At 37.8% G+C, this 15,754-nt stretch overlaps 1 protein-coding gene across 1 annotated transcript in view; it reads right to left on the reverse strand.

The window, feature by feature from the left end:
- The window catches only part of ptpn4a (protein tyrosine phosphatase non-receptor type 4a), a 52,390-nt gene that overhangs the window by 10,040 nt on the left and 26,596 nt on the right, over positions 1-15,754 (reverse strand). Inside the window, exons 9-15 of the mRNA XM_079619385.1 lie at positions 15,270-15,357; positions 14,870-14,958; positions 13,681-13,744; positions 12,406-12,578; positions 11,403-11,471; positions 10,000-10,134; positions 9,180-9,341 (exon numbers count right to left, since the gene is read on the reverse strand). Coding sequence (XP_079475511.1) covers positions 9,180-9,341; positions 10,000-10,134; positions 11,403-11,471; positions 12,406-12,578; positions 13,681-13,744; positions 14,870-14,958; positions 15,270-15,357 — 780 coding nt within the window. The remainder of the gene's footprint in view (positions 1-9,179; positions 9,342-9,999; positions 10,135-11,402; positions 11,472-12,405; positions 12,579-13,680; positions 13,745-14,869; positions 14,959-15,269; positions 15,358-15,754) is intronic.

Below are 15,754 nucleotides of genomic sequence, written 5' to 3' on the forward strand. Positions count from 1 at the left end.
CTTTTGAAAAAAACATTTTTAGCCATGTTTTCACCCCAGCAGTCGTGGCTCGTCAAAATATTCATCCAAAATATAGACCTCTATATAAACTAAATCAATCAATCAATAAATTGTAAATGTGTTCAGCATTCTGCAACAAATATTTTTCAGATTTTAAGTCGTAAAGAGAGAACGATATATTAAAACTTAATGTATGGCCTCGGTAGGCATGTATAATGATACTAAGCGAGGCAGGGTTCCTGAGCCCTCCCCAGCTCTACAGCGCCCCAACAGGTTTCCAATGTAAATATGTGGTAAAAAATGGAACTGCAGCATGATCTGATTGCGAGCCATTGGGGCATATTTCAGGCAGCCCCGTTTGTTTTCACATTAACTTGCGTAAACCTCGCTTCAGACCGAGAAGATAACAATAAGCTTCAGCTTTGTGTATATTAGTTTGCATCAGGTCAGTAACTAGTAGTTGGCATGTCTGTTCTTCCTTCCTATGTGGACGAGTGCATCAAATGTACCACTTGCACTGAGCTTCGTGACGCACTTCCGTTTGGAAATAGTACATCTCACTTATTTCTGGTTATGTTTACTTTCAATGTACTGTGGTCAATGAGTTGAACAAACGCCACCTAAAATGAGTGTCTGCAATAAGATTAAAAAATGTGGCAATTTTTATTGACAGGAATGTATACAGATGTTTACTGTGTGCAGACTTTTCCAAACTTATCGGAACATGAAGTTTTAATCCAACCTAAGCCGATCTGAGAAAGCAGCGGGTGTTAAAAATACGCTATTATTTCACCACAGGGTGTCAGTGTTCGTCTAAAATAGTGACCGCGACGCTGGAATGCATGAGAACAGATGAATAACATCAGTACGAACCACGAACATTTATCTATTTGGATTAAATATTTGGATCATTATGTGTCATTTTTCAATGTCAATCTTTTCACTATTTATGCTTATGCCCAAAATGCTATAATATTCAAAGTAGATGCCATTCTCCTCTACGCGGTGTACTGTATGTTAGCTATTGATTAAATAGCCAAGCCTATTGAACATCGTTATAGGCACCTCGCGAGCATTCATTCATTCAACTATTTTAAAAGACTGGAATAAACACCAGCGCACACAAGCAATCCTTTTAATAGTCAATTTAATTTCAAAATGTAAACCCAACAGGTGTGAAATGTCAGAAAGAGAAAACAACCTGTTAAAGGGGCTATATGGAACTTTTTCCCCAAAATAAACGAAACAATAACCTTTTTATTTTACCATTTATGACTCAAACATCTCCTGATGAGTATACTGACACACCTTGTCTGCTCACAGTGGGTGCACCTATAAGCCTGTATCCTATTTTTCCTATTTTCTGTCGGGTCGGATTTTTCCCGCGCTGTCTGCGGATGTGACGTCAAGCATCATGTCAAACGTTTCAGATCACTCAGAACACTTATCTCAAACAATATATGTATTTGACTGTTCTTACCTCTGTAAACAATGTTGACCTGACCTCCTTGCAGCAGATGACTTGTGAAGTGTGCACTAGTGATGGGTCGTTCGCGAATGAGCCGGATCTAAGAGCCGGCTCTTTTAGGTGAACGACGGGAGCTGGCTCGCAGATCTGAGCCGACTCTATTTAAAAATATATAGCCTATAGAAATTAAATCATTATGTAATAAAGAAATAATGAATTATTTTAATTGTATTTAAAATAATTGACTAATTCAAAGAAACACAACAAAATAATTAGGCTATCGGCCTAAAGGCGCACACACATTCGTTTCGACTGTCTAATCAGCCTCACACTCTGTTCCTGTCAATCAAACACGCGATGTCAACCAATTATACTGCATGAGGGAGGGCCGAGCACGCACGCACGCACGCACGCACACACACACTAGAGATGCGGATAAACCGCTGATCGGGCGGATGGCGTGACAAAAAATAATATTTTAATTCAATTTGGGCGGGTGGCGGTTAAACCAATCAAATGAAAAAAGTTTGCCACTAAGCAAACTTGCAAGCTATGAGCCAAGCTGTCAGGAGGAGGCCTAAACGTCTCGTAGATGAGACTGACTGGGTTATTTTGTTTCGATATTAGTTATATTTTAAAACAACCAGTCATATAGCCTACCACTTGTGGAACATTTAAAAGAGAGGCAGATTATGGATATGACTCAGAAATGACATCGGGCAATGGCAGCGCAAGATGTTCAGAAGAACATAAGAGTAACTTCTACAAGCTCAAAAACATCCACATAAAAAAAGAAGGTAGGCCTAGGCCTAAGAAAAAATGTCGGAAAACTTTGCACATTAATTAGATGTGCAAGGCAAGCAGGCAATTTTTCGGGTTGTTATGGACCATAAAAAATGTGAATATTCACGTTGCACTGTTGTGCGGTGGACTTTCAGGGAGTTAAAACATTTATTTTTTAAAGAGCCGTTTGTGAGTCAAAAGAGCCGGCTCATTTCAGTGAGCTGAGTCAAATGAGCCGGCTCACGAAAAAGAGCCGGATTGCCCATCACTAGTGTGCACGTACGAGCGAGCAGAAAGGAAGAGCAGTTCTGTTTTTTGGCCACAGGTGTCAGTCGCGAGTTTAAATTTCAGAAAAACGCATATAGCCTCTTTAAAGAGAAGACGAGCATATATGGCTGCTGCAGTTTAGTCGATAAGCTAGGCTACATATATTTAGCCTATTTATTATTCAGAATGCACAGTTGGAAAGAAAATGTATTAATTATCCTGCTGAAATGCTCCTATAAATATTTAGATCATTATTTATTGTTTTAATCAATTGGCAGCCATAAAACAGTGATAATCTGCATTCTCGTGTACGTAGGTGTGCTGAACGCTCTAACTGGAACCTCCCGATATGTACTAACTAGAACGCGGAAGTAGTTGTGCAAGTAGTCCATTAATGAAAGTATAAATCCTTAAGCGTGCTCATGTAAATAGCTTCTTATAATTCTGTTGTGTTTGTTTTATGTTCGAGAATAGACATGGCTTTTTTTCCCTCACTGGAATTCCTCCACAACTTGTAATATTTTAAAACAACATTTGGAGGCAATAAATACTACATTAAGGCAATTCTAAGATAGCATTCCATGCATGTGTCGTGTGTACTTAAAGGCTGTCAGTCAACACTAGAGTCCCACTCTCAGGCTGAATAACACAACCTCTGCCAAAAGTGTTCTGTGTGTGTGTTCTGCGATTAGAATATAAGGCTTAATGTTTATTATAAACTAGCGTTAACCCAGAATCTGCCCAAGCTAAATTTACAGTCAGGAGTCAGTACTGCACCCTAGCATGGTGTCAGAAAGTGACCCAAACTGAACACATCACACACATACAGAGCAGTTGAGCAGGTCAAAGGTCACAGAGCAAATGTCTGTTCATCTACAGACAGCAGGGACATGCAACACAACCAGTGTAGTCCAATTCTCAAACAAATGATTCATATGAGCCGAATAGTTTTATGAATCGAGAATGCTGAAAAGAATTTAGTTCAGCTCTGCTGCTGGGTTCTTCTGAGTATCTACAGCAGGTGGTTATATCATCCTTTGGAACTGTGACAGACTACCAAGTATCTGTGTGTGTGCGCTCTTGTTTATGTGATTTATGAGGACACAAATGTGTATAATGACATGAGTATTACACTGGTATTACAACTTAAACGTGGTTTATGAGGACATTTCATGAGTCCTCATAATTCAAATACCTTAAAAAAACATAAAAAACTATGTTTTATTAAAAATGTAAAAATGCAGAATGTTTCCTGTGATGGGTAGGTTTAGGGATAGGGGCAGTGTAAGAGGATAGAATATACAGTTTGTACAGTATAAAAACCATTATGCTTATGGAATGTCCTCACAAGTATAGCAAAACAAACTTGTGTGTGTTGGTCTATTCTTCAGGTGTACAGGAAGATAAAACAGAAGAGAAAGCATTTCATGCATTGTGGAACATGAGCTATGCATTCATCTGTGTGTTATGAAATATATAGTCATATTCAGTTCCTTTAAAATTTAAATTATATATAAATAAACTAAGAAAGCAGAAATACGAATGACATATACTGCCCCAATAAACATCTCCAATACAGACCCTAAGATATACCAAACTCTCACTTCCCGATTACAGTTAATAGCCCCTTTTACACATATGGGCTTTTTAAGGGTAAACTGACAGTAAATTACTGCTTAGAGTTCACGGGAACAGGACCTTTTCCAAAATACCGTAAATCAGTTCTGGCAATTCTCCAGATTGAGAAGTTGTAAAATTACTAGTAAATTAATGGTATGATGCAATGTGTAAAGAAAAAAAACCGGATTACTCAGGGTTAAGTCACGACGCGCTGACATAAGAAGCCTGCTTTGGGCCAATCATAAAGCTCTGTCGGAGATGTTTACAGTAAGATCTGCTGCTTTTAATGATTTTTCTATGCAAACGTGCTAGACAGACCCTTCTGACCACTGCGCCATGTCACACTAAAGACCCAGTCTTCATTTTCATTCATTAGCACCGTGGCGCTGGAGTTCATTTTTCAGCTTAGTTACGGCTGTACTACTGTAGTAACTACAGTGTTATGCATCTCATGTTTTTAAGAGCAAAACACGTTCTCTGTGATCATCCCCTTACGCCTGACACTCAGAGGTTAGTGAAACTAAAGTGCTTCTATTCAGTGCAGCGTTTAATTTCTGATGATTGACATTACAGAGTTTGCCAGTATTTTGGTCCTGAAGTTTAAATCTTTCCGGTAATAAGACGGAACGCCGATGCTTGTGTGAACAGGACGTTTGTATATTTACAGGAAAAGTCAATCTGGTCATTTTACCGGGTTTAATGTGTAAAAAGGGCTTATATTTTACACTTCAATTTTCTGTGATTAATCACATTTTTTGTGTGAAGATAATTTAACTACAACCATGTCCGAACACATATTTGATGTATAATACACATTTAGAACCAGATGTTGGATTTATGAGATTTTATTGTGGGCGGGGCTATCCAAAGCATTTTATATATTCACCAGATGCTTTTATCCAAATCGACTTACAAAAGCGAAACATAAGCAATTAATCACAGAGCCGACAATATGCATAGCATATGAATATTGGTAGGTCAGCAATACCACATAATTAGAAACCAAGCACTTGACAAAAACGTCCAATTGCACATTACATTCTGCAGCTGTGGCTGGTTGGGACATGGAGTTGTGCTATTTTATATATGTTAAAGGGCACCTATTATGACATTTAAAATGTTCCTAATGTTGTTTTGGGAGTCCCCAACAACAGTTTTACATGCATGCAATGACAAAAAACACTTTAGTTGTCGTATAATATGCATTTATTTTTACCTGATTTGCTCACCGACTCCCAAATGAATCGTTCAACGACTCGTTTTTCCAAACCCCTCCTTTGCGCGACGCTAATCGTTGATTGGTCAGATGACCCAGCAGTGTTAACAGAGATAATACTTATTGTTTAACACGGAGTACAATGATGCTTTTATCAATTAAATTGTGTTATAATAATGATTATAGTCCAATCAATCAATCAATAATTTTTTATTTATAAAGCGCTTTACAACAACCAAAGTTGATCAAAGCGCTGGACAGAAACAAAAGTACAGACAAAAAAAAGTGTTATTAATAATTGTTGCTTTTATGTTTTATGTAGCATGCTTAATAATTATTTTGTCTGTTGTGTAAGCACCGTTTAGCTTCTAGGTCTTCAATGGCAATTGTATTGAAATATGTGAAGTGTTTGTCGTTGTTTTCGGAGTTGTCTTAAAGAATAGAATAGTCCACTGCTTTGTAGTTTGTAGTAAAAAACAAAAAAAAAGATAAAGAATTTAATGTTATGTTAGCGAGCATAGCCCAGAGTACATATTGTAAAAGCACAATCAGTCTTTGTTTGCGTTAGCCCGATGCATAAACATAACGTTTTTACAAAAAATACAATAAAATAAATAAATGCAGTTACGTTACTACGAGGTATTATTCTATTCTTTAAGACAACTCCGAAACAACGACAAACACTTCACATATTTCAATACAATTGCCATTGAAGACCTAGAAGCTAAACGGTGCTTACACAACAGACAAAATAATTATTAAGCATGCTACATAAAACATAAAAGCAACAATTATTAATAACACTTACAGGTTGTGATACGGAGGAGGAAGCTGATGCAAATACACTTGGAACTGAACCTTCCTTCAATATCAGCCGGCTCGCGAATCCCAGTTTGATTGCATTTAAGTTGGTAAAGCAATCGTCTTGAAAATGGCACGAACAAAGCACAAGGCTCGGACTATACTTCTGTGGTATAGTTGTATATATGAATTGTAGCCACTTAGTCTTCAAATGCTCCTCCTTGGGCAGATGAAAAAGGTTTGCTTTTGAGCCGCACTTCAGAACACAGCGTCTCGTCGCCATGATATTTTCCCTGGCCTTGGAGCGCAATAAGTGGGCGTATCGTATTCAAATAACTTGACAAGTTGACGTCATCTAGTCAGAGAAAAAGCTTCGGTCTTCTAACGATTCATAAAAATGACTCAGAGTCGACTCTTACTTTTGAAAGACAATAACTTTATATACGGTGCACTTTCATATTTCAAACTTTGCAAGATGTTTTTGCTCACTTAGATCTATGTTACACACTACATGAAAGGTAAATTTCAAAATTCCATAATAGGTGCCCTTTAAACTGCATACATTTTAACAAATAAACAAGGGGGGGGGGGGTAGAATGAATGAACATTTGTATAAATTAATAAATAAATTGCAAGCATTGTAAGAATGCTCACCAATCAAAATCTAACTCGAACCAAAATATACCTTCTAACTTATTCTATCCTCCTGGCATCACATTCTGACATATGACCTTTAAAAATGGCATATAAATACACCTCAATCTTTCAATAAAAATCATGTTAAGATATTTTGTGACACTGCAGGCGCTATCAAATTACTTTGAGCCGTAAAAAAAAATAAAAAATAACGTTTTTTTTTTTTTTTTTGCCTCAGCACATCACAGAAAGGTTTTGTGGTGATGCCCCCAACCGTAAACAGGTCATCAAAACGGTTTAAAGACTGAAACAAAGGAAAGGGGGTGGGGTGTTTTATTTCAATTAAACTAGCTCAGCAAACTAAGTCAAAACCACCACATGTCAAGCAAATAGCCTATCTGCCACTGGCAATGTCATTAGGGTTAAGTATACTGCAGACCTATTCAAGAGGATCACAAAAGGCTTGACATGTTTACCATGCACCGTTAAAATCCAAAGCTCTGTGCCCTGCACTATGAGAGCGGTAAACACATTTTACAGCTGCGCAGCGTGCGTTTAGTTTCCATTCGGGGCCATTTAAGGGCGCAGACAGAGGGTGGTAGCCGTGATTGGAAGGCAGAGACAAAACAAACAGCCAATATAAGATGGTTTTGGTGCAGAAAAACCACTTTTCCCATTTGAGGAACAGACTTGCGCTTCTGTTTTTTACACTAAATTATGTGGCTTCTGTAAATAGGGTTTATAATAACTGAAATGATTTAATGTTTCAATAAGTTAGAGAGGCACTGCGGTATGGATAAGCAAACATTCAAGACTTGAAATGCATTACAAAGCACATTAATAAAAAAAAGCAAGTATACCAAACGTCTGCTAAAAGAGTTGGTTTTCGGGGGTATTCTATTTTAAGACTCTTTTAAGGGATTTAAGACGCTGAAAGATTAAAATAAACTGTCACTGAAATTACTTTGAATAAAAATATCAGCATTTCATACGTCGACTACGACATCTGGAGAGTCTTATCCTTTAAAAGGCATAATCCACGCATTGCTATGTTGTTGCTGGGGTTTGTGGGCGGTCACTAGATTTGTTACTAGTGAGTTCTGGGTGGTTGCTCAATTTTAACATTGAGCTCAATTTTTAGTAAATTTGGAGTGCTGTCAATACAGAGAACAACGACAAAAATTGGTGTTGCCTACACCGTGTTATCCTCTTTTTAAAATGTGCACCCTATTGACTTCAATGGGGTCTAATTTTAAACCTGCTTTTATTTCTCTTATCATCCTTGATGTGTCATACAAGTGCCCAGCCATGTTGAGTGATTCCTTCAGAGTGAACACGAGTGAATCTGACTGCAGTAGATGTGAAAGATATGAATTAAAATGATGTTATATCAGCCAGCACACATACCTGTATTTAGTTCCTGTTTTCGGTCGAAGTCCAAAGTAGTCGATTGTCGAGTTCACGCGCGTGATCATAGGTAACTAAACATATGCGCGTGAACTCGACAATCGACTACTTTGGACTTCGACCGAAAACAGGAACTAAATACAGGTATGTGTGCTGGCTGATATAACATGATTTTTATTCATATCTTTCACATCTACTGCAGTCAGATTCACTCGTGTTCAATCTGAAGGAATCACTCAACATGGCTGGGCACTTGTATGACACATCAAGGATGATAAGAGAAATAAAAGCAGGTTTAAAATTAGACCCCATTGAAGTCAATAGGACTTCGTCTTGCACGCGTGACATCGTTAAACATCCAGGATATGCACACATAAGGACCATTTTAAACAATAAATGCATATAAACAATATACATATAAATATGTGTCATTCAACATACAATAACTTTGAACGGTCCTCCTACTCCAAACTTATAAACACTGGGTCGGTACTTCCGACTACGTCACGCTTGACCTTTCCAACGTGATGACGTAATGCGTGGCGCATCTCAGAGATAGTACAAGACGGGCATTTGTGGTTAAAATGTATATCACTTTTTTTTTAGAAAATGACATCGTTTTGCTAAATAAGACCCTAATTTCTCGGCTGGGATCGTGTCAAGCCTTTGAAGCTGCATTGAGACTGACATTTGAACCTTCAAACCGTTGGTTGCATTGAAGTCCATTATATGGAGAAAAATCCTTGAATGTTTTCCTCAAAAACCTTAATTTCTTTTCGACTGAAGAAAGAAAGACATGGACATCTTGGATGACCAGGGGGGTGAGTAAATTATCAGGAAAAGTTTATTTGAAATTAAACTAATCCTTTAAGTATGAACACAAGGGGAACTTTAGGAAGCACCATCAATAATAATAAAGCGTTACCAAAGCCAGTTCTTGAGGACAGACTGTTTTCCTACTGAAGAAGAGGAAGTACTTACGGCGTAGACTCCAGGCTGATGCTGTTCGCTTGTGTAGAGGAAGCTGATTTGTGATTGGAGAAAAGAGGAAGGCTGGGGGAGGCATGGATGACACGGTCCACCAGGTGACCCATGGAAGAGGGCCGTAGCCGGGGATCCTCTTGCACAAATAAGGAGTTTCTACTGTTGACAGAACATTTATAGTTGCTGTAATCATTTTCAGCTGTTAGTAAATACAAATCCTATGGCTGAATGTAAACAAGGTGTTCTTACCTATTAAAACAAATATATTTTTCACAGTAGCATTTATAGTTACTGTAAAGAGCGTAGAGCATTATAACATATGATGAAATGTTAACTCTAACTCAATTTTTATTTTATTTTACTGCATTCATACAGTCTATCTTTCTTCCTGAAAACAGAGTCACTGTTAGTTTACTGATAATGCTGAAGTCCATCTCTGAATCTTTGACAGAAAGTGACAGGTTTCATTAGATCTCCTTGAACAGCTGTCCGACTCCCTGACTTTCTGCATGGGTAAAACTCACAAAACCTGTCAAGAATATGTCTAGGTCGTTTTTCGCCCCCAAGTCAAAGAAAAAAAAATCATTACAGTTATAATATATTTTGCTTTAGGTATTTAAGCCTTTACAGGGCCATGGTTTTGCATGAATTTCTTTTTTGTTTTTTTGGGGGATTGAAATGTGACTAATTGCAATTGTGAGTTTCACTTACATACAGCTTACACACTTGTCTCCCCCCATCACCCATTACCCCAAAGCACCCCGCAGTGTCTTTTCTCATTAGGTTGAAAGTTTCACTGAAACAGAGAGGCACTCACTGGTTGGGTGTCCCAGGGGGGGAGCGGGTGGGCAGGCTTTGGGTCTCCAGCCTCTCTTCAGACAGTGAGTTCCTGCTCACTGCTTCCCAGTCTGTCAAACCCATCAACTTTCTGTCCAGGGGCTTGCTGGGAGATCTGAGAGATGAAATGCATTCTGTTAATCTCTGCCATACCCCAGTAGAACTAAAGGCTAAGGTCAATTATAATATATAAGCTTGTGTTAACTGTCTGAGGCAAGACAGTTAGATATTCCAGATTACTATTATCTATTTTGACAGAGATCAGGTTCTTTTTAAACTGAATTCTGAGTATAATTTTACCTTTATGTCCTCCTGAGATATTGCAATGTTCAATTTATATTTTTAATGTTTAACTGCAGACGTTCAGTACATTTAGACACAGTAACCCCCTAGTGAGATATCTCTTTTTAGCACAAAAAACACACCTAAAATTCAAGAGCGCTGTCATATGTTGTTCTGTTATACCAGAATCCACTCTGAAAGTCAGACAGAACAATGTTATCTTATCATTATTTTGAGAAAGTGCATTAAGCATTACATTTTTGAAAAGTCGTAAAAGACAGTTATTCAGAAAGGATATTAGACTCTAAAAAGATGCATAACAATAGCCATTGTCAACAATTTGGTGAAAGTATTAGATTATACTGGACATTTTAATATGATTTGATTGAGCAGTAACTCGTTCAATAATTCTCTATTGACAAAGGCATTACCTGGTCTTTTTGCTCTATAATGTTCATGTACTCTACAGTTCAAAAGTTTGGGGTCAATATATGCGTGTATTTTTACGAAATTTATTTTATTCAGCAATTAAGTCATTTATAATGTTACAAAATATTTCCATTTCAAATAAAAATGTTCATTTGAACTTCCTATTCAAAGTATCCTGAAAAAAAAAAAAGTTTAACTTACTAAATTTTTTAATTGTAGTCTATGTTAGCATTATAATAGCCTGATTCAAGCTAAAGAAGTTCCATTACACATTACACTGTTGTCAGTAGTAGTGATTTTATTTACACGACTGAAACAAACAGTTTTGGAGGCAAATAGTTTTGGAGATTTCTAGTAGATAGGAGCTGTACTTTCGTGACTGAAAACATCTACTCAGGGGTGTTACTAAGACAGTGACCACTGAGTGAACTGATTTACTTAAAAAGGACTTTGATACAAACATCTCAAAGCTGCGAGTAAAGGTCCCTCTAAAGTTCACCTGCTGAACCAAGTCACTCCTCCTCATATTATAGTATATTTTATAAGAAAGTTCACACTTCCACAGAAATAAATACTCTTTTAGACCAAATATGTTAACGATCATTAACCGAAGAATCATATCATAACCGGCGGTCACCAACACAAAATCCCTTAAGTAAAAGCTCACATTACCTTGCAAACACTCTGTCCTTGATTCCTTTCTCCTTGCCATACTGAACAGATTGTGCTTCCGTCCTCCCACTGTGAAGAGATGTACAATGTTGGTCAGGATTCAATCCATATTTTACAACATATAATGTGACTTTCCTGCCTGACACCTCCGATTCTGTGAATGGACTCATTTTATAAGAGGCTCTTGCTGCTCAAAGCTACAGAGTTCAAATATGTTTTATTATACTATAGAGAGCACCAATAAACACTTATAAATCTAGAAAGCATTGCAAGATGAATTATTGATCACCTCCTCATCCTAGTTTCCCTATATCTAAAAGTGGCTTAAAGAGCATCATCTATTTTTCAAGAGTTTATCCCCATGATTTACTAGAGTATTTGTTGATGTCGACGAAGGTCAAGCTTTCTGGTGACTGTGGCCTCCCTCAGCACACTACTGCAGATGACGAGACAAAACTAAATCTATGAATTTCTGCTATGAAAAAATTAAATGTGTATGATGCCACACAAAATAAAAGTTTTGAAATTTGTAAGTATAACTTTTGCCTTGTTCTACATAACCCTGATTCAACAATAAGAATATGTTGCCACAGTTTCCTATATAAATACAATTGGGTTTCTTTCCAGCTACTATTGCCATTTTTATTTGTAAATAAACTTAACATGTCTAATAATAGATATTTAATTTCATTTATTTATTTTATATTTTTTATTTTTAAATGTAAATATTATATGGTAAATGTAAAATTATGATAATGAGAAATATGATTTTTTTTTACCAATATAAGACAAATGTTAAAATACATGTTTGTTTTGTTTGAAAGTGAAAAATTGAAAAGGAATGGCCTGACTTAGCAAGTAGAATACAAATCTTTACTGTTGATAACTGATAGCAGTTCATAACAAGCTGCACTTCCTCAAACTACATGCACTTTATTTGGCCCCTTTTAACAAGAAATGCAAAGGGCTGTGGATGTGTAGGAAAACTGGAGGAACGTCTTACCAGTAACGGAACTTGGAGCCCAAACTGAAGTAGTGCACAAAGAAGTTCTTCTGTGGAGGAACGGGCCGATCTAGCCGGAAAAAGGTGTGATGTTCAACACAGGCCTTCCAGAGATTCTTACAGGCTCGGTAGTTGACCATGTTGAAACCGAGCAATGTATCTCTTGTCTCGTGCTGTAGGCAAAAAAAGAAGGAAGGATCTTGAGGCTGTTAAACCAAGCATACTGCATGCTTAACCCCAAAAAACAGGAGATGTTGGTAACATTTACATTCCCTGCTCTGGACGTTACACACATTAAGTCGTCTAGTTTTGCTCTTAACTTGGGCCTCTGTTTGAAACCTAGCCAAAGTAGGGGGGGGGGGGGGGGGGGGGTGGTAAATGCACTTCCCAGACTGTTTTTGATTGTACAAATCGCAGGGGCTGAGACCAAGGTCCAGGGAAATCGGACCCACTCAACCAAGCTCTGCCATCTGGGCATCAATTATGGATCATGACATCATTGAGTTCTGCTTTTAGTACAACTGCTTCTGAAAGGTCCCTGTGCATTATTCACACCACCGGGGTGTTTTGAGGTCTCCAGCAGAGTCTGTGACACAGTTGAAACCCGGTTCAGGCACACAGGTTCTCGTCGAGCCTCAGCAATCGGCACAGTTCTGATGTCAGGTCGCATCCCGCTCCCCCACATGCAAAATGCATCATCTACTCTCCATAATTAATAAGCTGTAAAGAGTGTCTATCTCTCTGCATCGTCACTGACAGCAGGGCAGTAATTACAGAGGGATTTCAAATAAACAAAGATCAGTGGTGCGATGGGAGCCATTATGCTATTTAATTTGATATTGACTGAGTAAGATGATTTATTAATAGGAATTACTGCTCTCTGCAGTTTCTAAATGGGAGAGATGATGTCTTTTGGAGTCATCTTATGATTTTACATAGTTATCAGCAAACAGTGAGAGGAAACAGCACAGATGAACAAAAATATTGTAGTTTAAATTGAACGTTCATTTCACACATATGCAAATGTTCTGCAGTGAATATAATGCCCTACATTTTCAGTCAAAATTTAAATACGATATTGTGAAGCATTGTGAATGGCGACCTTTGTTTTGTGATATGTATCATATTGTGAGGTAGCTGTAATAGCCTAAAATAATGTTTCCTGTTTTACTCAGAAATGCATTACATTACAGAAGTTAAATGTGTTGTGAAAGCTGTTTTAAGTCGCCTTGATCAATTGGTCTAGAATTACAGAAAAAAAAGTGTACCACTTACCGCCTCTTTTCTTAACTGGATGAAAAAATGTTTGCATTTAAAAGATATTTTCACAATCTTCAACCTAAAATAGAGAAAGGAAAAAAAAAAATTTGTTGGTAACACAAAAACACATTGCATTGTTGCAGGGCAGCAACACACACATTCTGCGTTGTTAAAAGACCCATTTCATGGCCCTATGTGTCTCTCTAAGCATTACTCCTATTAAAATATAACTCAGAGTGAAGCTACATACTTATATTCAACAACACACACACACTCTCTCAAATGTCGGAATAAACACATGCTGGAGGAGTGTCAACCATATACACATTCTGTCACACACAAATAGTACAGCACAGTGTTGGCTCAAGTTGGTCAAACTTAACATCCACATATTTGTGTGCATCCATAGTCAGCGTTGAGAGTTTACTCTTTTTAACCATCACTATTGAACTTTATGAACTACAGGGGTGAGCGATAAAATAATCAATAAGCACAACCGTTTGCCCTGAGAGCTTAGTTGACATCTGTGGTAAACAGCCCCCGTTTCTCTTCTGGGCTAAACATAGTTTGCCTGGAAAGCATCTGTGCGTGTATTTCAAACGGGAGGTGCTTGGACAACAGCTACAGAAGCAGCTGGGCCTTGTGTGCCAGAAAAACAGTCTGCTGGTGTGTGTGTGTGTGTGTGTGGGGGGGAGCTTTGGCTGATGAGGATTTGGGTGCCATTTACATTTGATAATTTAGCAGAGGCTTTTTTCCATTCCGCATCGGCTATTCCACTTCTCAATTTAAAAATGTGTGCAACCAAAACATGGAGAATCTAAAAATGTCTTAACGTTTAGTCTTAATAACAAAATATAGATATGCACATTTTTTAAAAGTTGACAAATCAATAGAAACTAAGTTATATAGTTTTAGAACAATTAAGAGTGATCATGATGTTCTTATCAGCTTATACTGTCCTACATTGTACAGCATTAAAACATTCAGCGTTGACAGACAAACTGACGCCTAGTTAAAATACCACATTAACACAAAAAATAATAGCAACAAAAACTGCATTTTGACCTGGAAATCTTCATTTAAGGATGCCTTGAGGCTGACAGCAATGCTTAACATTCAAACTGGCTCAGTTTGCAACCTCAGCCACAGTCATTACACTTCATGACTTGAACCCAAATTACACCAAGTGGGCAAGTTCACTTACCATGGAAAGTAGTTGATTCGTACCCTGTTCTTGAAGATGGCAATGCCAGCTGATATCAAGCCTATAAAAATCTCTGTGTTGCTTTGATCCTGAAAGCAGGAACAGAGCGAGAGAGAGAGAGAAATTATTGATGAGGATCATTAAACGTTTTCGAAACTGTGGTGTGTTTAAAGTGTTAGTCCACCCAAAAGTGAAAACTCTTTTTTTACTTCTTACTTTCATGGTACATAAAAGCTATGCAAAATTCTCTTTCCCATACAACGAAAGTACAAAGTCTTCTGAAGCTACACAATAGCTTTGTGTGCGGAACAGACCAGAAATGAGCTCGTTTCAATGATTCTCTTTATATACAAAGAGGCTTGTGTGTAGATACATAATGGAACGGCACTGGCACACTTACCCTTGCATAGTGCAGTTCCACTCCATAGAGTTCCAACGTTCGTGCCGTGTTCAGATAATTGAATTCAGACTGTGCTGGGTTAAGTCCACTGTGCCCAGGCCAAAAAAGGGGAGAATAAAGGGTAAAAAGACATATGCTTCAGATTCACATCACAAGAGAGTGTAGTAGAGGTATGTGTGCACAAAACGCTTGTGTAAATTGCTTAAATTGCCGTCTTTGAGAATCCACCGATTTGTCAGTATGGCAAAGACGTGGAGTACAATGAGCTTCCTGTTCTCAGCACAGCTCTACACTGTACGTACTAAGTAATGAGCACTGAGAAAGCACATGTGAGTGTTCATGAATATTCATAAAGCCAAATGTGAAATCAACCAGACTCCTCCATTGTGTCAAATTTCTGACAGCAATGTAATGTGCTGAAAGGGATATTTGATTTTAATAGTGACAGTGACAGGGTTGGCCAGAGTTCAGCCAGTATAAGAGCA

Source organism: Phoxinus phoxinus, assembly GCF_949152265.1.
Source record: "Phoxinus phoxinus genome assembly, chromosome: 7".
In the NCBI taxonomy this organism is placed as follows: domain Eukaryota; kingdom Metazoa; phylum Chordata; class Actinopteri; order Cypriniformes; family Leuciscidae; genus Phoxinus; species Phoxinus phoxinus.